This window comes from Cheilinus undulatus, linkage group 19, assembly GCF_018320785.1.
Source record: "Cheilinus undulatus linkage group 19, ASM1832078v1, whole genome shotgun sequence".
Lineage (NCBI taxonomy): Eukaryota > Metazoa > Chordata > Actinopteri > Labriformes > Labridae > Cheilinus > Cheilinus undulatus.
Window position 1 is genome coordinate 33,839,562 of NC_054883.1, and position 24,357 is coordinate 33,863,918.

Sequence of the window (24,357 nt, forward strand, 5' to 3'; positions counted from 1 at the left end):
AAAATGTAATTTTTTTAAGCATCTTTATTTCCATTTATAATGCCAAAATCAGCCAAATATTTACATTTAGTGTTTGCAAAAAGGGCAAACAAGGTTTATTCAAGCGTTTCCAGGGATTCGAAATTCATTGACCAGCAGCAGATGCATGTCTCCAATGATTTAAATGGAGATGAAATGTAAGGTAATAGTTTCATTTACAGCCAGTTACTCACTTAAACTATGTTTCATCTTAAAATTACACAATTTAAATGAAAAAATGTTTATTTATTATTCACCAATCTTCTGCTTTTCCTGGGCCTGGTAGCAGTGGCAGCAGGCTGAAGGTCAAGGGGCAGCTGGACTGGGTTCACCAAAAAAAAGCAACATGAAGTCCGTCCACTCTTTGGGCCCACAGCCTGCCGGGATGGACTTGGTTGTTGGCTACAGTGAGTACCAGGCAGAGGCAGTGGCCTTAGCGTGCTGATCCCCAAAGGCACAGACCAGCTCTCAGTATATGACACATCACCTCTTTGTTTTCAACTTCAGAAAGAATCCCCTCCTTGTGGCAAAATCACTTGTTTTATACACTACTTGGACAAAAGTATATGGCCACCTGACCATTACACCAACAGGGACTGAATTTACATTCAGAACTCTTCAGCTTTGGAATCAGCAGTGTTGGAGACTTCTACGAACCATGGGCAAAATTGCCATGTGAAAGTAACATTGAAAATTAAGGACCAATTAAAGGCTTAGTGGCACTGAATCGAATCAAATAATTGAGAAAATTGTAATCAAGTTAAATCATGAGACCAGTGAATGCACAGCCCGGTGCTTCACAGTTGCAGATAGTTCTGAGTTATTATATTGTTACGTTATCAGTCAATTAGACCCTGAGATGCAGCTTTATTATCTTGGAAACCTTGTTAAAGGGATGCAGAGGTCCTTGTTGTAGGGTTGCTCCACATGTAAGGAATCAGTGGTCCTCCATGTTCCTTCCTTGTATGTTATTCCCCACTTTCCTTCCTAAACAAAGGGTAGAAGCCCCTAATAAAAAAACCTAGAAACCATGAAAGAACCTTTAAAATGTTTTAATATTTTAAAACTGTTTTCCCAAATCAAGAATAAATCATGAAGCCTAAACCATCCCCTCAACTAAGAAACTAGTGATGATTTTAACTTCTGTGCATCATAAAATAATTCGACATTTCTGCCTTTGAATGCTGATGTACTTGTGTATGTACTTGTGAATGTTTAACCAATGTGTTTTCAATCCAAAGCCTGCGTTTAATCCAGAGTGACATGAATGCCCAAGGCTACAGCCTCCAGGGAGTGTTTAATGCACAGTTTGGAAAACAGTATTGATGGACACGCTGGAAGACGGACAGCTGAAGGAGAGACTGTGGTGCTGCTGCCAATGAAAACACGGCACAGAGCCTGATAATTCAAAACAGTGTTAGAAAAATTTACTTTGCAGTTCAGGGAGACAGGCGTGATGACGTTACACCTCGAGCAACAACTTATCTAAATATTTGAAAAGCCTGGTTCACTCATCCATCTCTGTGATCGAACATTAAATTGAGCAAAAATTTCAGAATAAAAGAACATTTTCTGAAGAATCCACACCCAGAATCTACAGGAGCTTGAAGAGAAAAATAATACAAAACATAGAGAAATATTTACATCTTTGGACAATTTCACATGAAGTTAGCCACTTAGCAATTCTGCAGGTGAATTCAATACAAAAACACAAAAAATCTTAATTCTTAAAAAGGCAGACCACAATTTTTCAATAATGAATGAATTAAGAAGCAAAAGAATTATTCAACTGCATTTTGACTCATGCATAAAAGGGTATTAGCAACTAAAACACAAGGTTTGCATGAGTTTATCTCAGACTGTATAAGAAGTGGACAAGGAAAAAGGTCTAAAAATTGGGGCCAATGTTGGAGCCCATTAAACCTGAATTATCTCAGATAGCCAGCAGGGGGCGACTCTACTTGCAAAAAAAAGTCTGACTGTATAGAATGCTTTAGCTGCGTCCCATTTCAGCATTTGCATCCTTTAGACTTGATGGAAGTTTAAGAGTAACTAAACCACACCTACCCTGAAACATAAGTCATGCCCACTCCCTCCTTCCAATCGTCCCTAATCAGCCACGACATCATTCAGTCTATGCTGTGTTTTAGATTTGATTATTAGGAGAAAAGTCCACACGCACATCCAACCACAGTGGGCAAGTGCTGATGAAGAGTCTGAGTCTGATGAAGAGCACCACTGCTCGAAACATCACTACTAGTTTTTGGAGTTTATTGCTAAAATGGTACCAAGCAACCAATGTATTTTAAACCCAGCATTGACCAGGAACAAAACATGATATCCCACATCACCATACATGTGAGTTTATAACATATTCTAAATGAATGCTTTTGTGCTTGATTATTTAATAGCTTAACCAAGTTCCAATGATTAACATGAACCAAAGCAAAGGATTAACCAGGGAGTGCTTAAAGGTAAGAAGCACAACAAGACAAAGGACTTCTGACTTAATCTTTGGCATTGGCTGCCTAAACTTTTGGTTAAGTAAACTGTTTAGTGTGGAAGAGGCTGGGTCAATGTTTTTGCATGTTTCACAAAATTGTTCCCAATCTAAGACAAGTTGAGATTTATTTTGGAAAATTTCAGCTCTGTTAAATGTGTTACTGAATATCTTATTCTGCCCTTGATCACTGTTTGTACAAAAATCCATGCTGCTAGCTTTAATACACTGAAATCAAACATTTCTACAAAAATTAGTCTTTTTTTTCTCCACCAATTAAAGCAGTGTTTTGATTCTCTCAGTTTGTGATCCTGAAAAGAAGAAAATCAGGCTTCCCAAAGAGTCGCAGTTTTCATTTTTAGCTTCATATCAGGAAAAGTCTCCAGGCTGCACTGATGTTTCACCCAAACAGATCCTCCATCAAAAAATCATTAAAAATAAGAAAAACTATGTGACATTGCTCCCTCAGTAGAGTCCTTAGTCCAGAGTTCAAAGGTCTAGCTGATGAGAAACGCCCCGAAGAAGCTGCTTTTCTCGTCCATGTCCACGGCTGAGGCGTTTGTCACAGTGACAAACAGGCGGTCCCCGGTGCTCAGTGGGAACAGCCCCCCCTGGTGGGCGGAGTGCAGAGAGAACTGGGAGCCCCGGGACCAGCAGGAGGTCCGGCTCGTCTTCATCAGCAGGATGGGAACTGGATAGGAGCTCACCTGGTGGGAGAAGGAGACGTGAGTGAGTGAGGGCTACAGAGGTGAAAAAGGTGGTGGATGTCGGGTTGTCATGGCACAAGATTTGAAACTTTTATATGATACAAATTACCAAACCATTTCAGAGCTTGTTTCAACAGCACAGCAACAAAAGTAAGTCTGAGACAGCCAATATCAGGCTGTCTCTTGTTTTTAGTTCCCAGCAAACTCCTTAACATCCACTAAACTGCACAAATACATTGACAACAACAGGTTCCAAACATTGCCAATGTAGGTGTAAAACTAGGGCAGTGTAAAGATATTTGCTTAAATCCCTGAAAAGGAATTATTCCTCTCCTACACATCAATTCGATCAAATTGAATCCAGTTTTAAGCTTAGTTATATTTTGATACTTTTAATCCTTGCAATAACAGAATGTATCACTCCTTTAATGTACACAACACATTGCAATTTATGTCCAAGGTTTTGGTCTATTTCTTGTTGGCAACATTAAAGAACCAAAGTTTTTCTCTAAAACTGTCCGTTAGTTTGATCTGCATACTGGGTAAATTGCACACAAAAGTTTGCAACCAAAACCTGTCTTAAAACCAGTCTTGCACACTGGGTAAATTGCATGCTCCAGTTGGCAACATTTAGGTACCAAAATCTTTTTCAAAATTTCTGTCCCTCTGCTTGCCTGCACACTGTGTGAATTGGCAGTTAAGTTAGCAACATTTACATATCAAAAACCTTTCTTAAAACCAGTCTTGCACACTGGGTAAATTGCGCATACAAGTTGCCAATATTTGAGTACCAAAATCATTCTCTAAATCTCTGTCCTTCAGTCTGCCCTGCATGCTTGGTAAATTGCAATTGTTAGTTGGGAACAATTAGTTGGTCTTAAAATCTTCTTCCTTACATTCGCCTGGCATGCTTGGAAAATTGCACATTAACATTGGAAACATGTAGGTATCAAAGTCTTACTCAAAATCTTTGTCAGTACGTCCATCCTACAAACCTGGTAAATTCCACATATTTACTAAGTTATCACATTTAGGTATGAGGACCTGTTTCAAAATCTCTATCAATCCACAGTAGATAAATTGCAGATACAAGTTGGCAACATTTAGTTACCTATATCTGCCTCAAAATCTCTGTTCATCTATCTGTCCAGCACACGGTGTAAATTGCACGTACAAGTTGTCAAAATTTGAGTACAAAATCATTCTCTAAATCTCTGTCTATCAGTCTGCCCTCCATGCTTGGTAAATTGCACTTGTAAGTTGGCAACATTTAGGTACCAAAACCTGTCTTAAAATCTCCTTCCCTACATCCATCCTGCATGCTTGGTAAAATGCACATTAAGGTTGGCATCATTTAGGTATCAGTGTCTCAAAATCTCTATCCATCCATTCACCCAGCACACTGTATAAGTTGCAGATAGAGGTTGGCAACATTTAGTTACCTAAATCTGTCTCAAAATCTCCATCCGTCCATCTGTCCTTCACACTGGGTAAAGTGCAAAAACATGTTGGCAACATTTTGATACAAAAAGCTGCATCAAACTCTGTCCATCCATCCGTCCTGCACACTGCAAATTGCACACACAAGTTGTGATATTTAGGTACCAAAATCTTTCTCAAATTATCCTCCTGGCTGGCAACATTTATGCACCAAAACCTGTCTCAAAATCTGTCTGGCCGCCGGCCCTTAACACTGGGTAAATTGCACATACAGTACAAGTTTGCAACATTTAGGTACCAAAACCTGTGGCAAACTCTCTGTCCATCCATCCACCCTGCACACTGGCTAAATAACACGTCTAAGCTGGCAATATTCATGCACCAAAATTTGTCTCAAAATCTCCATCCGTCTTTCCATCCTGCACATTGGGAACATTTTACATGTAAATTGTCAACATTTAGGTATACAAGTGGGCAACATTTTGGTACCATAATCTTTCTCAGTCTCTTTCCATCCATACATCTGTCTGTCCTGCACACAGGATTAATTGCACGTACAAGTTGGCCACATCTAGGTTTCAAAACCTGTCTCAAAATCTCTGCTCTCTTGCTCTTTTGATAAAGAACTTCTAATCAAACTGTTGCTATAACTGCATCCACATCTTTATTAGATGTCACAGCTGTAGAGAACTAGGAGATGTGTGGAGAAGAGAGGGGGGTCAGCAATGGGCCGAGGTCTGTTTTGAACGCACAGACACTGTTACATGGACTACAGCCTCCATACATGGGCCATGCAATATAACTGCTAGTCTGTCCAGCAATGGATGATGATGGATGTGGACTTTTCTGACCAGAGACTGAAATGGCGTCTACCAATATTCATACCATAAAATTGGACGTCCTCTATCTGAGTTCATGAAACTTCTCATCTGGGGTCCTATTAGTCCTTGAAAGCAAGCATCTGTGACCCATCTGTGACACTTTAAAGCGCTGGATCTGAAGCAATAATCTAATGTCAGGATTGATTAGTAGCTCCTTTAATACACAAACACATTACAGAAAAAGCACCCAATAAACATTTACAGATGTAACCTTGTGTCATCGGAGCGTTGTGAACTATTAAGACCCACTGCTCTGAGTTTATCTTTGGCTTTGAGCACAACTACTATCTCTTCACTGTCTTAACATGGGTGATCTATGATCTACTCGACAACAAATCTCAGAATTTAAAAACAGCATTGCAGTGCAACAGAACAGGCTGGAGTCACACAGTAACCGTGAGCATAAGGGGCAGTCAAAGTCAGACAGAGACTTTAAAATCACTGGTGATTTTTACCTTTTTGTAGACGTACTGCAGCAGCGGCCTTCCTCTGTCTTCCGCCTCCTCTCCTTCCTCACCCTCCTCCTCCAGGGAGTGGGTGTGTCTGAAGTAGGTCTGGGCGTAAACGTAATAGAGGCCAGGCTGCGGCACCACCAGCTCGCCGTCCACCAGCTGGACATCCTGCAGGAAGGCCAGACCTTTCTGACCCTCCCACCATGAAATCTTCTGGCCCTGAACCCGACGTCCAGCTGAGACCGGAGCTGAGACAAACAAACAAACAATTATCAGCTGAGTCTTTCCACATGACAGGAAAAGATTGATATAAATAATCAGTATGGTGAATCTACTGCTGTAATTCTGTGGTTAAATGGATAGAAACTAAAAGCATTTAAACACACAATCCTACAGTTCTTACACCTGTGATATTAAGCTATGAGAGTTCAAAATGTCACTATTTATTCCAGGATTTTGACTTTTAATGGCTTTATTTCTGTTCAGTTTTCTCTTCATTCTAACCTGCTGAAATTGATTATTTTTGTTTATTATTCCATATTTTTCTCCTTCTTTGACAAGGTTTAAAGCTCTCAGGAATTTAAATCAAAACCATTAAAACTGTGTATTTTTCCCACCAAACATTTAAAATGGTAATAAAAAGTGTCTGATTGCAAAGCTGTGCTTAAAGTGTTGCTAACATTACAACCTTTGACAATAAATTTAATTTGAGCTTACTTAGAAGAGAACTGGTAAGGCATTCCTGCACAAGAGAATAAAGATTTATACTGAATGTCTTTATTATAACCTGAATAAAGGATGAATTAAGTTGGTAGACTTTAGCTGTACTCTGGTAATGGATGTTTTAGGTCAGAACCCATAAACACCTCTCTTATTAAAAAGAGAAAAGAGCATTTAAAACTATTTTATGCCCTTGTGACATATACTGCATTGTAAGGAACCCATGGCAATGAACCAAGCATATTATGGTATGTTGGAGTTGGAGCAATTTATATTTGAATTTATAACCCAATGCAAAAAAAGTTGGTGCGCTGTGTAAAATGTAAATAAAAACAGAATGCAACGATTTCCAAATCACATAACCCCATATTTGATTCACAATAGAACATAAACAACATATCAGATGTTGAAACTGAGACATTTTACCATTTCATGAAAAATATTAGCTCTTTTTTAATTTGATGGCAGCAACACAACTCAAAAAAGCAGGGACAGGGCCATGTTTGTCATTGTGTAGCATCTCCTCCTCTTTTAACAACAGTCTGTAAACATCTGGGAAGTGAAGAGACCAGTTGCTGGAGTTTTTGGAGAAAAATATTGTCCCATTCTTGTCTGATGAGGGATTCTAGCTGCTCAGGCCAGTTCAGCACCCAGACTTTTCTCCCGTGAAGCCATGCTGTTGTGATGGATGTGGTATGTGGTTTAGCATTGTCTTACTGAAATAGTCAAGGCCTGTTGCTGTAAAATCTCAATCTCCTTTTCAGCACTGATAGTGCCAGGTATATAAGCTGCCCACGCCATAGGCACCAATGTAACCCCACACCATCAGAAATGCAGGTTTTAGAACTGACCCAGGATAACAAACATGGTGGTCCCTCTCCTCTTTAGTCACAACATCCCTGATTTCCAAAAATAACCTACAATTTGGATTCATCCGACCACAGAACAGTTTTCCATGTCGCCTCAGTCCATTTTAAATGAGCTTTGATCCAGAGAAGATGGCAGTGTTTCTGGATTGTGTTCACATATGGCTTTTTCTTTCCATGATCCAGCTTTAACTGTCATTTGTGGATGGTACGGCCAGCTGTGTTTTGCAAAAATGCTTCGTTTTAGTTTAGTTTTAATTAGTTTTAGTGTTAGCTTTAGTTTCTTACGGATAAATGTCGGGGCTGAGTGAAAAAACATATTGAAACAAGCTACTCTTCACTTATCATTTTATTTACTTAATGATGATGTTTGAATACAACTCCAGACATAAAACTACCATTGTATGGAGTTTAACCAATCAGATCTGGCAATTTTACACTCCCCAGACTTGTGTGTCTGTGCAACTCGGTATGGTTGTGTCAAAGACTAAAACTAAGAATATTTTTTCACTATTTTTATTTTATTTTAGTTAGTTTTGTAAGCGCACTATACAGTTTTAGTTAGTTTTCAATCTTTTGGTAAAGCTTAGTTTTTATCTAGTTTCAGTTAACTAAAATAATTTTTGAATTTTAGTTTTAGTTATTTAGTTAGTTTTAGTTAACTATAACAACCTTGCCTTGCTCACAGAGATTTCTCCAGATTCTCTAAATCTTTGGATGACATTATGGACTCTAGATGTTGGGATATTCAAAGGCTCTGCAATTTTACATTGAGGAACATTTTTTTAAATTGTTCTATAGTTTTAGATGCAGTTTTTTGCAGATTGGTGAACCTCTGCCCATCTTTACTTCTTTGCCTCTCTAAAATGCTCCTTTTATACCCAGGCACATTACAGAACTGTTGCCAGTTAACTTAAATGGGAGCTGTCCATACTTTTTTGAGATGTGTGGCTGTCATCTAATTCAAAATGGGCTAATATTTTTCATAAAATGGTAAAATGTTGTTTATGTTCTATTGTGAATCAAATGTGTTATTTTTTTTTTTTCAGATTTGAAACTCGCTGAATTCTGTTTCTATTTACATTTTATACAGTGCACCAACTTTTTTGGCATTGGGGTTGTATAATCTGACTTTGATTAGCATGCATTCCATAGGATCGCCCCTCTACTACAGGTTTTATATCAGCACGGTTTCAAAACATTTGTCCCAAACCAGATGCATGAGTTTTTCCTGCTTTACTGAGACTCTTTCTCCTGGACTCACCTCCTCCCTCTGGCTCCAGTTTAGGCACAAAGCTCCCCGTGACGTGAGCGGCAACTTTGGGTCGAGGTGACGCTCTGTCCACCATCACAAGTGAAGGTAGCACCCGTGACACCTCATCTAAAAGGAGAAGGAAATTACTTTATATAAGATGTGTGAGCAAAAACAGTACACATATGTCTTAATAAACCGCTGCTGGAAAATAATAACGAAGTTTATGTTTCGCTAAATTAAACTAAAGACTTTTATTTGCACAATAAAAAAATACAAGCCATAAAATCAGTGGATCTTAAAAGGAAACAGACAGCAATAAAAAGATGGATATAATGGGTATGGAAATGATATTTCAGGAGGAAATAAAAGACAGCTAAAGGAAATTTAAGACTCATTCAGATAAGGAAAATCTCTGTGTTTAAAGTTCAATTAGAGAGAGGATTTAGAGGAGATCTGGGACTCAGCTGCACTGATTTCCTCTAGATCACTTCTGATGCTCAGCGTCTGTGATGTCTCCTTTTTTCTCTCTGCCTGAGAATCAGGGAGTCATTTATCCTAAAAAATCTTTAAATCTCTTCTTAAACAAACAGTTATGGAGGGTAAATAAGCTGAAACAGCAGAGGTGTTTAAGTGTTTCTTTTTTCTGGGTCAGTGCCTGAAAGCTCAGCTCTGCAGACCAGCAGTAGATCTGGCAGCACTTTGGCACAATAAAGTGATGAAAATATCATACATTATAACCTTTATTCATGTTTCATCTATCCTTAAAAGAATGAGAAAATGCTTAAAAAACAGCTTAATAAAAATGAATTTAAATTCATGAAAATAATTTCTTGGAGGTTATCATTTAAAGCTCATTAAAAGTTGAATTTACGAAATCATTTCCAAAATCGACAGCATAGTTTTATCTAACAAAACATTCTTCTTTGAAAAAGTATTTCAAAACCAGACTTTCATTCCCCTTTTCACATTCATCTGCTTGCATCATCCTGCAACCAGCTGTCTGTGATTTGCTCAACTGGATTTTTGACCAATGGACTCGGACTGGAAGTGAGCATTACTCTAGAACCTGACTGCCTGATTTTACTAATATTACCATTTTACACAGTACTTTTAAACCTCCTAAAGCCTGCTCATCCAAAGAAAGACAAGGTACACTGTGTAGATGAATATTGCTGAACCTGTTACGGTCGTGGATGAAAGTATTGGCACCCCTTGAATTTTCAAGAAAATACACCATTTCTCCCAGAAATTTTTGCAATTACAAAGATTTCTGGTATATGCATGTTTATTTCCTTTATGTGCACAACACAAATCAGCAGAAGAAAAAAGCCAAAAACTTAATATTTGTTTGCACACCCTTAAGAAAAAATAACTGAAACCAATCATTCCTATAACCATCAACAAGCTTCTTACTAGGACTGTTGTCACCAACCAATTGATTGGTCGTTCAGGTAAAAAACTTGCTGACCAGGGGGATCTTGGTCAAACAATAGCTTTTTCACTAAACAATCGACCAATCGAATGGAGGCTGTCAGCCCTACTTTTTACACCGTCTAACTGGAACTTTAAGAAGTTGCAAAAATGGGCAAAAAATGAGGAAACAAGTGGTATTCAATGGCAAAAGGCAGCTTAAATGGGCAAAGAGTGGTAAAAAATGGTTAAAGGTGGCAAAAATGGAAAAAGAAGTGGTAAGAATGGGAAAAAATGGGTACTTAATGGCAAAATGTAGCTGAAATGGGCAAAAAATGGCAAAAAATTGTGAAAAAGGGCAAAAATGAGGAAAAAGTAAATTACATCAATTTTGGCTTTTTTCTTTTGCTTTTTGTGTTGTTCCAATGCACATCAATGCACATAAAGGAAATAAACGTGTATACCAAAAACATTTGTAATTGCATCAAGTTCTTGGAGAAATGGTGTATTGTCTCGAAAAATTCCAGGGGTGCCAATACTTTCGTCCATGACTGTATAAAGACATGGTTTGATGAGTTTGGTGTGGAAGAACTTGACTGGCCGGGACAGAGCCCTGACCTCAACCCTTCAGGCACCTTTGAGATGAACTGGAACTAAGATTGTGGGCAAGGCCTTCTGGTCCAACTTCAGTGCCTGACCTCAAAAATGCTCTACAGAATGAATGGGCACAAATCCCACCGAAAAACACCAACATCTTGTGGAAAGTCTTCCAGGAAGAGTGGAGGCTGTTATAGCTGCAAAAGGGGGACCAACTCCATATTAAAGTACATGCATTTAAATACAACAGTCCCTGTTGGTGGAATGGTCAGGCGGCTGAATACTTTTGTCCATATAGTGTGTGTTGAGCTTGCCTTAAGGCACATCTCTGCATTGGTATGCCATTTCTTTCCTTTATAGCTACAACAATAAAGATCGACTTAGTTCTAAGATATGAAAAAACATAAAGACGTGACAAGGTTTCAGTTTTGAACATTTCACGTTAGATATATGCAAGATGGACTGATTAATTGTGATTTCTTACCTCTGACTGCTGATGAAATCTGCCTTTGGTAGCGCTGAGACAGAGACTGTGAGAGGAAAAGCAGAAAACATTTATTTAAGACTGTATAAATGTTTATTTTTACATATTTTGAGAGATATTAGCTAAATGGAAACCCTGAAATCCTGCTGACACCTGGATCAAGAAGTCACTCAGGTGAATAAAAAGGCACCTCCAAGTTCAGGTAACAGATTCCTCCTGGTAATCCACCCCCGTGCTCTCCTCTCTTCCGCTTCCTCGTATTTTCCGTTCTTTAACCAAATGTTCCAGCTCATAAAGCTGCAGCTGCTGCCAAACCAATGACAATGATTTTTAAAGCTGGAAGTGTTTATGACTGAAACTTAAGAGTAATTGAAAAAACTTGAAAATAAGAACTCTTAGAGTGCAAGAGAAGGATGAAAAACAACATATTTTTATGGAGATAAAAGGATGTTTACCACAGCAGTAAATGTAATGGCTTAAAAATGTTGCTGCACTCTTTAGTAAAGCTGTAAAGGTTATTGATTTTCACAGCTTCAGCAGTGATGTCAACCCAGGAGAAAGAAAACAACTTTTAAGAGCCAAATTCACCCAATTAGCCAGTTTTTTTTTTTTTTTTTGATTAAACCTTTTCTAACCTTTGATATGGAGCAAAAAAAAAAAAGAAAAGAAAACCACATGATGAGAGGAAAAGATTAATGCAGAATGTGAAATAACAAGTTCATGTTGAGTTTTGGCATTCTGGGTGAAACAGAAAGTAGGTTTGTAAATCTATCATACCATCTGCTCATGAGCATGTTTATTCTTGCAGCAAATATCTGCAGATGGAGGATGGTGATACAGTTTTGCTGTTGTAAACATGTACACGTGCTGAGATCAGCTTGAAGCTCAGTCAACATTCATGCTCACAGAGAGCAGTTAACACAGTTGTGGCCCTTCAGTCTACAAACGGAGATGTTCGGATGCTCAGAACATCTCAACTCTGCATCCTGTCTCTTTAATGATCTGTCTTTGGTTGAACTGTAAAGTTTCTAAACATCTTAAGGACTGTCCTAAAGCTTTTAAACTTCTACAAGAACAGAGATCAGAAGAGATGGAAGAGATGAAGATACAAGGAAAAGACTCCGTGATCTCATTCTCTGGGTCATTCCCCAAAGCTCGTGTCCATAGGTGAGGGTCAGAACGAAAATCGACTGGTAAACTGATAGCTTTGCCTTCTGGCTCAGCTCCCTCTTCACTACAACAGTCTGGTACAATGGCTGCAATGCTGCCAATGGTGCACCTATCAGCCTGTCAATTTCTTGGGCCATACCCTCAAGACCCTGGGATACTTGAACTCCTTCACTTAGGGCAGAGAGTCCCTCCCCCCGGGAGGAAGCAATCCACCATTTTCCGGCAGAGAACCATGGCTTTTCGACTTGCAGGAATGGACCCTCATCCCAGCTTATTCACACTCAGCAACAAACCACCCCAATGGCTGCTAAAGGTCCCCAGCTGAAGAGTTCAGCAGAACCACATCATCTGCAAAAAGCAGAGATGAAATCCTGAGGTCACCAAATCTGAAACCCTTCTCCCCCTAGCTGTGCCTTCAAACAGCGAGAGGGGAGAAGGGAATCCCCTGACGGAGGCCAACAACACTGAGAACATGTTCTCTGTGCTGGAGGAAGCAGCTCTTATTTTCTCATACAGAGACCTGAAGTCTGGTAACAACAGCCCTGGTAGCTCGTATACCTGCAGTACCTCCCACATGGCGCGCTAAGGAACACAATCATAAGCCCTCTCTTAGTCCATTAATCACATGTACACTGGGTGATCCCCCAAGAACCCCTGTGAGAGTAAAGAGATGGTCCTCTTTCTCTCTATCAGGACAGAATCCACTGTGTTCCTCATGTATTTGAGGTTTGACAATCAGCCTTCTATCAAAACTTTAGTCTAAATTTTCCCCAGAAGGCAGAGTACTAACTGAGCAGCAACTGAATAATTCAGGTAGGTTAAGGAATCATCATGTGGGAATATCATTTCTACAGATATTTAGGCTGTATAATTTCAGGATTAAACGACACTAAACTGATTATAAATCCACAGGATCCCTAACTCTGAATCACTCTCTGACCCGGGTCAAGAAAACACAGCGATGTTTGGGGTCAGCCTGTCCCAGCGTCGTGTTTGTGTTCTGAACTAAATTTAATCAAACATCTGGAGTAGAAAATAGCCGGCTTTAGGAGAGTAGCAGGGTTAGAGATGAGGGACGGGGAACTAAACAACCCCACAAACACAGAGCAGAGGAGGAGGACTGATTTCTGAGAGGAGGGCAGGTGAACACATTCCTCCGCTGATTAAACCACACAGGATCACATCACATCTCCAGCTATGAAGGAGCTCATTGTGCGTCTGCAGACTCTGATTTGGATCATTTCTGCATTTTTCTGCTGCGGCTCGTGTTCAGAGCTCAGGAATCCTCCAATAATGATCTGATATTAAGAATTACTGAGCTGTAATGCACTCATAAATCACCTGTTGTTATAGTTTCTACTGACGTATTCTTTTGGGTTAAAGACTTTATACTTGAGACTCCAGTGATACACATCTCTACCCTGTGGAGCCACACTGACTAAAGATGCTTTAGCAAAAGCTGCAACCCAAAAATGTGCATTTCTTCCCTTCAAAGTATTTCCATAACATGATCTATTAAGGAACTAAAAGCACAATTTTGTGCAATAAGGGATGGGAATTGTAAATCTTAAGGCCAAAGATACATTACAGACAAACTTATTAGCCAAGTCCACAATTCTCCACATCTTTATGATGTGTTACTGTTACTGCACAGAGATAAGCAGGCCTGTTAAACCAGCTGGGAGAGATAAATGCAGTTTAAGAAATCAATATTTAAACCTGTAAAAATAATGAAAATATGACCAGTGTTACAGTTCAAACAGCGACGGTGTAAATAGGGGACTTTAAATGTGCAGGCTTTTTGAGGCTTTTTGTAACAGTCTTGTTTTTTCATTAAATACATTTCTGATGAGGATATTTTGACAACATAATGATAAAAGCAAACAAAAAGACACCCATAAGGACTACTTCTGTTTTAATATCACTGCATTACATAATTCAAAGAAATGGTAGATTTAAATTCATGTTCAGATGTCACAACCCTCCCTTTCTGCCTGAAACAGACCTGTAATGGTCTATTCAACTAATTTCTGAGCATAAAAAATGATTCTATGAGTCAATCAGTGTTCATTTCTTTATAACTGGACAAGCTGTTCTAAGTGCTGCATGATTAATCTAATCACAATTCCAACCAATTCAATAACCACATAAAATGCAGCAGACATTTTTGTATGTAGTAACACTTGAAAGGTTCATAAAAATGCCTGCAGAAAGGCCTTTAAGTTTACAATAGTTCCACTATTGCACTTTGTAGGAGTATCTTTATTTTTAGGGAAATATTAAGTTGTTCTGACAGGAGTAGGCTACTGTGATTGTATTTGTTTGCTTTAAGTTGAGAAATAACCACATCATAACTAACATAATTCTCTGCATTTTCTTTGATAACTAAATAAGGAGACTTGTGATATATTCATGTATTATACCATAATCAAAACTGCAAATTGTAAATTGTCCAGTGTAAATGCATTATGAGCATTATTACCAACTCATTAAAGTTTCAGTTATATTTTTCTGTAGTTGAGTTGTGTTAAGCTTCTATTGACAAAACCACATTTCCTGATTTGGGCATTCACAATAAAAGCACTCCAGCAAAGTAATGAATAGGCTCCTACTGTGAGAACATGATAGAAATAGCTGGTTTATTATTAGTTTAACTTTAACAGTAGTATCGGTGAGTTTAAAAAGTTACACGAGTTCCAGGCCTGCTGAAAATGCTGCCACAAGGGATTTAAAGGCTGCATTCGTGTCAATGGGTGGAAACAACGGCTAGCTTCAAGAGAAAAAACAAGTAAGAGGCAGCGATGTATGGTTCAAAAGTTATCTGACTTTTGATTAACTGTGTCACTTATTTTCGTGTATGACAGCGCCGATCTAGAAGGTATTCACAATCACATTCAGACAAAAAATGTCACGCAGCCATCATTCTTTGCTGCTGCATTGGTCCTTTGGTTCTTCTTTGCTTCTCAAAAAACGGTAGCTCGTGCATGCAGTGATTTACGGCAGCAAAGAAAATTTGATTTCTGGTTGATAGCACTATCATTTAGCATGGCTAAACAAACCTAAATATTAAGTTAAACCAAATGGTATCAGATCGGTGCATAAACTCGTTTACTCGTTGATACCAATACCTGCATTTTAAGCAGTATTGGACGTATTTCTGATACTGGTATCAGACTCAGAACAACTCTGAGCCCTAAGCTATTTTTTTAACCATTGTGTCTTGTCTGGACTCTTTGAATTAAAAAGCTTATAAAACATCAACCCTGTGGTGCACAGTCAATTTTGACACAATATCTTGAATTAAATTTTGACTAGGCAAAATGAAATTGTAGATATCTGTAAATGGAATTAGGACTAGTCATAATGGAATTGTAGATATCTCAAAATGGAATTAGGGATAGTTATAAGTCAATTTTAGATATCTACAATTGAATTATAGATATCTTGACATTAGTTTTGATGACAGATATTCAAATTGGAGATATCTGTAAATGTAATTCTGCCTAGTCAAAATGCAATTAGAGATATCTTGAATTAGAATTTTGACTTGGCGAAATGACGTTGCAGATATCTGTAATTACGACAAATTTGGCCCACCCCCCCACTTTGGGCGGGAGAGGAGCTGGTTGTTGTTCAAAACATCAAATCTATGGAAATCCGCTCGCAATACATGTCACCTTGTAGGCCTACCTGTGTAAGCCAACGCTCTGACTGCTTCTTTCTTCCTCCATTCAGAGAAATAAGGAAATAAACCCACTTCTTGTTTGATTACAGCGGGGAGGGGAAATGATGTATTTCTTGATATCCAAAATAGAGCAACGTCATTAATGACGTTTGAGATATCTTTAATTCACATTCTGCCTAGGCGAAATTGAATTACAGATATCTGTGAGATATGTGATGAGTTGAATGACGTTTTCAGCGACGTCATTGCAGATATCTGTAATTAAATTTTGCCTAGTTAAAAGTGAATTAAAACTGTAATTACGACTAGTCAGAAAGACATTGTAGATATCTACAATTTTAATTACAGATAGTCAAACTTAACTTTTAAATGTTAAAATGGCTTGCCATAGCGAATACATATGATTCAAGAGTCATTTAACTGACAATAATCTGTATCACTTCTTGTCGTTTATGACAACATTGGTCTCAGAGGGTTAAACTACTGCAGCTCATCTTGTGTTAAGGCTCCAGACAGGCCGTCAGAGACGCTGTGCAAAGTGAGCACACTCGCTGTATGTTGCTGTACAGACATCAACATTTCTCCTGATTACTGTGCAGCACATTCATTACAACAGCATGGATGGGTGACTTTTGACTGATATCTGCCTGCTCTTAAAACATGCTACTGACTGGACTCAGACTGGGCTGTTGTCTATCACATATCACTGCTATGTTAACATGTGTGCACTACACTACATTGCATGCATTGAAAGTGGTAATGATGGTGTCGCAAAAGTCCATTTCATGACAGAAATTTCACCAGTGACAGTATTAATACCAGTTGACTGCCCACCACTGGCATGTACTGTTACTAGATTCTGCCCTTCTGTGCTGCCTTCTTGCAATTCACCACCATTATTCTCTACGATCGATTGTGAGTTCATGCACAACTGAACTGGCTTTATACCTGCAGGTTTCAAGGTTGATTTCAACTATTTTTAACTAACGAGGATGACTTACCTGCAGCAGCAGCAGTGCATAAAATCAAAGTCATCACCACCACCTGCTCAACTGCGGTAACATTTCTTGAACATTTCCTGCTCTGTTCTCACATCAGCTCACAAGGTTTCTTGTGGGAAATGCACTACAGGACTGGCATGAAAACGTCTGGGTGAAATATTCAGGAAATTGTCAGGACTTTGAGGCCTGTGTGAATGAGGTTTTCAGTGGGAAAGCTCCTGGTATTTTCAGTTAAGATAATTAAAAAGTAACACTATATTTTCTAACTTCACTCATAAATATTCTGTGGTTACATTTATTGAACAATAAACTTGCAATCTCATCTGGTTCAAATTCCTCATAACTCACTAAATATTTGTCCTATTGAGTAATAAATGTCTGATTTCTGCATTGTCTCCAGAACAGCTTTAAGTAAAACTCCTTTTTTAAGAAAACTTGAGCTGACCTCCCACAAAATTCCCAAATGTAACTGTACTGATAACATAGAGACCCTTGAATATTAATAAAAGCTTTGTTGGAGCTCACAGATGAAGTGTGGGGGGATTAGTAATGTCTCCGAACTCCAGTGGGTGGGGAGATTTTGATCCACAGCAGACTGGGAGGGAGAAAATTGCTTTTTGAAGGCCAAAAATCTCCACAGCTGGCCAAATAATCAATGAGTCATTAAATCTGATGGACACATACTGATATGGAGTGGCTATTTAGAGCTGATGTAATGCTGGATGCAGCTTCAAAGTGACATTTATATTCAGATTAAAGCTCAAAGGAGGGTTGAAGTCAGCGTTTGAGGTCTCTCTTACCTTTTCAATGAGCAGGTGAAGCTGCTGGGTGACCTGCCAGCACGGATCCCCCCGCACCGCCGTGATGCTCTGCAGGTCAGCGCCCGTCAGGCAAGAAACGCTGCTCCTTGCGAACGTCTCCTTCATCTGCACGGAGTGGAAACGAGAGGAAGAGCGTCAAACAATCAGAGAGGTCATTTTCATGCCTCCGTAAAGGCCATACAGTTTGCTATCAGGGTTGTACGCAATATCTTGGGAACGCTTGGAGAGATTTTCTTCAAACTTTGCACAAACGTCCGCTCTGACTCAGGAATGAATTGAAAACATTGTGGAGATTCAAGGTCAAAAACAGCCCTTCTTCTTGGTCCACTGCTTTTCCTCTCTGGAGATTGTAAAATTTAGGCTGAAATGGACCGATGACAAAGCTTTACTTTGTCATCTGGTCAATAAAAAATTTTAACCTCATCACATAGTAATAATGGCTTATCCTTATATATGTGATATCACATAGGTGGGTGGGGCAAGCATCTAAGAAGAGGCTAGTGTTCTTTTAGTTTTATTAATGTGATGTCATCTGCTTTGTTTAAGGGCATCATCATTTTCATGTCACTCATTTTGATGAAGAAAAACATACATAAAACACAAAAAGGCAGATTTTTGTAAACCATTAAAAAAAAATTTGACACTTGAATGTTTGCATAATGTGCATCTCTGCTGCTGCTGCAAAAAATTGATTTGTTAAACTAGTATTTTGACACACTTCAAGTTAAAGAAATATTGCAACTCCTGCAACATTTGATAGCACTTCTTTGTGCAGAAATCACTTCCTGCCCCCCATCTGGAGTTGTGATGGGACGCCAGCTGCAGAAAACATTCAATCTTGCAAAATAAAACATTCATGCATGCTCATAAGCTTCACATGACTGTTTCTCAAACTTTTAATATGTGCAGAACCCTAAACAAGCACAAACATGTAGATGATATCCTGGATTTTCTCTATTTTTATTTGCTGCTAGCAAACAAAAATAGCTCGGTAGAATCCTGTTTGTCTATTTTAAGCTTAAACAGTAACCTAGCCTTATATTTTAATAATATATCTTCAATAGTAAACACAAGATGGATTTGCCACCCTGCAAGGAGAAGTTCTCAGGAAAGAAAACCCTGAACCCAGTTATACCAGTTTCTACCAAAGTGCTGCTCTATCCTCCTATGAATGTGATAAAACCTTCTTTTTTCCTGAAATGAACTGCCAACGTCTTCAGTGTTACAGACGGTATCATGTGTTTGACTTTTCTTTAACTTCAAGGTCAAAGATCACAAAAGTGTCCCACACTGCCTCATATCCCAGGTGGCCCTTCTAGTTTCTTATCAATCACATCCTCTGAACCACATTCTCTAGCTCTGATTTGCTTTCTTTGTGAATATTTCCCACTTGATTTGCACCATATTTCAAACAGGACTAGAAGTTCTCTCATTTAAACATGATATTTATGCAGAAACTGAGGTACAAATCTTCCTCACAATCTTAATTTCTGCATTAAAGTTTCTCCTGACTCAACAGAATCTCCTGGCTTATCTCCCTTGTCTTATTTTCCACTGTTTAGATTTCATTTCTCCACATATTGCTGCTGCTTTAATGATTAACTCCTGTAAACACAGACTGAAAGCTCAGCTGGACCAGATCCAGGTAACCATAGGACTCCGGCTTCACCCAAACAAGCTGAGTGAGTCTGTCATACACAAACACTTACTGAGAGGGCAGCTCAGTGAAACTCTTCCTGATAATCACAGCTAATCATAAAAATAGCTCCAGTCCACCTCTGCTGCACCTCTCTACTTCCTTGTATTTTCTACTTTTGTGTTTGCAAATGCAGAGAAGGGAATAGTGCCAATGCATGAGGCTGAATTCTGCAGGAGTGATCGTTTATTGCAGTGAAAGCAATGCTTTTGGTTGACAGTGCAGAAAAGAGCAGGAAATATGATGTTAGGGCTGGGCAATGTGTCAGGTTTTTAAGAAATAGAAAGGCTAATGCTGAGGAAAAGTCCGTTTAAAGTAAGAGAGTTATATGCTTATTGTCCACAACGTACTATATTTTTTTAGACTAAATGAGGATTTATCATTCTATTGAATTATTTTAGGTTGCACTCCCATCCAGACTGCTTGGTTAATGAACTATTTTGCAGAGCTGGTTAAGATAATTTGCACTGGTGTGAAAGGGGTCCATCAAACCCTGGTGTAGACTAGACAACCGTACCAAGACTACTTAAAAACTTGAGTCTTGGTACGCCTTTATTCCAATTTTGGCATGCTTCATTTGTAGTGAGGGTGTGAACTAACCTTGGTCCAAAGCCAAGCCTGCATAAAGCATCAATAATTTTTGGCTTAAGGTAGCTACCGTAGCCAGTTAAATGCGTGTTAAAACCACAGGCAGACCTGAAGGAGTCTCAAAGAGTTTTCATACCTTTAGTTCAGTTGATCTGCTTTAAATCATAGACTTATTCCATTGTTGCATAATTATTTCAGGTTAGACCTGTATTCTCAGGGCAGCATTTATAGGCAGACCAAAATGTTTGACCTGCAAGGAAAATGCTCCCTAATTGGTCAGAATTTCTTCCGGTTTATAAATATTTAGTCTACATGTATGCAAGTTTGTAGCTTCAAAATAACTTAAATACATAAAGTATTCAGAGTTATAGATAAATCTCAATTAATAAATAAAATCACATGTGCAGCAAACTTTAGGTTCAGTAGACTACATCAAGTATCAAAGAGACCAACCTCAATCTGACCGACCCGCAGGAGGCGTTTTTTGGATTAAACCATCTTGGGGTCAATAAATCAACCGGGTGTTTTTAAGGGCTTCATGTAGGGTATCACCACTGCTTGCCTGAATCGATCTGATTCCAATTCACAAGGTCCAGATTCAAGTAATGTAGGGATATATGGGTTACAAAAGCTATTTTGCTTCTTAAAGAGATTCTTAGAGAACTAAAGTTGGAAATAGCACAAGCAGCCTTCCAAATGAGTACAATTTCTATTCCCAGTGCAGCTTCAGCAAATTTTTTAATGCAAACAGTGTGAGACTGATTAAAAATATCAAGGTTTGCATTAAAAATTGACCCCTAACTTTCATGTCCCTGCTTTAAACAGTGACAGGATGCTAATATTTAGCAGGGAGAGGGAGCTGTGAAGTGGAGGAATACAGGAAGTAAACACACTGTACAGAGCATTGTATACGGGACTTTTACAAAGCACTCTTGGTTTGAGGTATCCTGACACGCCAGATCGACTGTTTCAAATATTTACTACATGGATATATTTCACTTTCATCAGGGAAAGCTCCCTGGAAAGGCGTCTGGAAAGGGCAAGGCTTTTGAATCTTGTAAGGTAATTGGTCAAACGTTTTGTCCATGATAGGCCAATCAGAGTGACAAGACAAAATGACCCTGTGCGCATGCGTTTCTCTTGAGTTGAAATTGATGCCAAGGCCGGTCAGGAGAAGTGTAGAAACATTTTCTCTACCAAGACAAGCTGTCAGTGCGGCCCTTTGCTCTTGTTTTAGAAGGAAATGTGGTCCAGTTCTGACAACAGTGACAACATGTTCCCCATCATGAAAAGCTTTTAGTGTTGTTCTTATTCTTTAATTCAAAAACTAATTCTTACTTATTCTTTAAAACTGGTGGGATACAGAGCTGAGCTCATCACTGCACTTTATGCAGCCATTATAAAAGGCTTCAAGTACAACGAAACCCCGCCCATATCTTCCACTTTGTTCTCCTCCAAAGATGCTGATTGGTCCAAACAGTGTTCAGTTTGGCACAAAATGTTGTGGATTGGAGCTTTTCAAGAAAGGTTTGATTGATGACAGAGATGGAGCATCTGATTTACAAGGTTAGGTTTGAGGCAGCGTTCCTCTTGTGCATCGCACCTGCATCTGTCTTGTTTGTGAAAGTCAGCCCAGTCTATAGCTGCTTAAACGCTCTCCAGTCATCTGTGTGGCTGCTTGCAGAGGCTTATGCACAGAGTGAGGAAGAGACATGCAGCTTATATTGACAACGTGCCAGGTATCCAAAATAATTACAGGTCAGAGACAGGTCACACCGGCAAAATCTCGATCTCTGGATTACATGATTTAATATCTTTATTAAGAAATGAGAATCTGAAATCGGAGTCGGAATCTAAATCAGAGATTAGATTTTTTTTTTCTCCAGTCTTCACAACCATACTATTAAAATAAAGGTATTTCAATCTGTTTGGAGATGTATCTGTTATTTCTATTGCTACATGAAGCCCTCAGCAGTCATACGGATGTGGACTGGTTGGTTTTGGTTCAAATGGGTCAGAGACCCTGGTTTAATAAGTGCAGCTGTTTAAATTAGATGTAAATTTGGTGATGTTATCACGTTGATTGTAGGGGTGCAGCGACTGCAATTTTCTGGCCGATCACCAAGCTTTAAAAAGGCTGACCTGCCGATTCCGATTTTTTTTATAACTGACAGCATACACCTTCAATGTTCCAATCTTACTTTCTTGAATAACATTGAACAATACCCGTGAAACAATACAAACTTGTTGTTTTAACTGCACATGAGGTAGTTCTCTCAAATATAAATGAAAAGTTTAAAGCATTGCTGTCCAAACCACTAAATTATATCAGTTCCTTTAGTCTTTCATTTTTCACATTTTATTAGGTAGAGGCATATGAAACCGATCTTATCCACCGATCTTATTTACAAGGATCGGCCGTTCTCCTAAAATTAAGGAACTCGGCGCCGATACCGATTTTGGCCAATTGATCAGTGCATCCCTAGTTGATTGGGATCTTTTTTTCTTTTTAATGGCATAGTTAACCTGTTTTGCAACAAAGCTGACATAATTATGCAACCAAAGGAGCAAATAGGGCCACAGACAGAGGATCTGGAAGCTTTTTAAACGATAACATGATATTCAACCCTGTTTGAATAATTATTTTTAATGATCAAAAAATGCAGGTAACTTCCTGCACACTAAATTGCATAAATATGTTGGCAACGTTTTGAAAATGGGATGGAATGGGCTTTTTTGTGCAATTCAGACATTGCTCTCCTCTCTTTTGGTTACAAATATTTCTAAAGATCATGAAGTTTCTGCACTTTTGATACCACCAGGCATTAAGGTCATGGAGATTTGATCATTTAAAAAACAAGAAGATAGAATTTTTGACAACCTCATATGCAGAAATGTTGCCAATGTCTTTGTACAACTTGGATTTATCAGACTCCCAACACCTGACTAAAAAGGGAAAAAGATTTTGATGCTGGATGTCCAGGACTTTCACCTTTCATTCCCAGAATCTCAAACTGGTATTTGATTTTCCTAGAATCATGTCAAAGTTGATCATTCTAGTGTTTTGGCAACTCTAAAGAGAAACAGAGATGACCTGGATGTATTCAGCTGTAAAACTAGTTCGTAATGATTTCTCGCCCAGCCCTATCAGACGTGTTCTCTGGAGCGCAGCAGCAGCAGAATCAGAGTGCATAGAAACGAGTTCAAAAAGTTACCAACACAAACTGTCAGCTTTAGTTTTACGCACCAAAGTCTGCAGAAGTCGGAGTTTAAAGTTAGTAAGAGGACTAATTTTCTTCAGTTTGCGTCAAAATTCGTATTACGCACTGCGCGGCGATGCGTAAACCCGTGCAGTGCGCCTCCAGCTTCCCTATCCAAACTTTGTGCTCGTTTCTTACCGAGTTGAGAGCCGTGGTGAAGTGCAGCACGGTGATGGTGACCACCACAGTCTGCAGCAGAACCGCCACCAGAAGCAGCAAGCCGAGCTTCGGCCCTGAGCCCGTCATACCGACAGACCCGCCGCCCGGTACCCGACCAGCGCCGTCCCGTCCTGTTCCCAGACTTGAGCAGAAGAACAATGGCAGAGAGCTAACTCCTTCACTGTACCCTCCCCGTCCTGCGCTGCCAGGAGGAGGCGGAGGGGGCGGGGCCGGCCTTCAGAACAAGAGCTTTTCCCTCTTTGAATTTCTGCAGGAGAGATTATTGTTTCATTGGCTCGCTGTAAAAACACTGATAGCCTTTTGGTTTATTGTGAACACGCGTATCTGTGCTGCAGATCTTTGTACCGAGCTTTACTGTGAGAAAAACACATTTTACATCACAATATGATCAGATATCAGGAGGAAAACGTGCACAGAGGGGCACCACGGATGGAGTTTGGCATGTACATGACTTATCAAAACTCTACAGAGGTGAGCAGGATGGAGGGAGTAGACAAGAAGACTGGGCTAAAGAAATACAGATCCATGATGAAACTTTACTCATCAGTAAATTAAAGTAAGGGGAAGTTACTTCAGTATGCTGTTCATGTGCAACCAAACAGTCTCTGGCTACATTTTAACGTCTT

The 24,357-nt window shown here is 39.2% G+C and overlaps 1 protein-coding gene across 1 annotated transcript; it reads right to left on the minus strand.

Moving 5' to 3' along the window:
- Positions 1–1,430: 1,430 nt before the first annotated feature.
- Positions 1,431–23,873, minus strand: tnfsf10 (TNF superfamily member 10). Its single transcript, XM_041814751.1, has 6 exons — positions 23,690–23,873; positions 17,987–18,112; positions 11,331–11,376; positions 8,849–8,965; positions 6,002–6,246; positions 1,431–3,225 (listed from the first exon to the last, which is right to left on the minus strand). The coding sequence occupies exons 1-6, from the start codon at positions 23,795–23,797 to the stop codon at positions 3,016–3,018; spliced, it is 852 nt and encodes a 283-aa protein (XP_041670685.1). The 5' UTR covers positions 23,798–23,873; the 3' UTR covers positions 1,431–3,015.
- Between the last annotated feature and the right edge of the window lie 484 nt (positions 23,874–24,357).

Bases quoted from the DNA above. Each gene is read 5' to 3' on its own strand.
- tnfsf10 (XM_041814751.1), bottom strand. From the start codon at position 23,797: ATGACGGGCTCAGGGCCGAAGCTCGGCTTGCTGCTTCTGGTGGCGGTT. The intron at 11,377-17,986 runs GTAAGAGAGACC...TTCCTCTCACAG, and splicing joins TTCACCTGCTCATTGAAAAG to TCTCTGTCTCAGCGCTACCA. The intron at 8,966-11,330 runs GTAAGAAATCAC...TTCTCCTTTTAG, and splicing joins GATTTCATCAGCAGTCAGAG to ATGAGGTGTCACGGGTGCTA.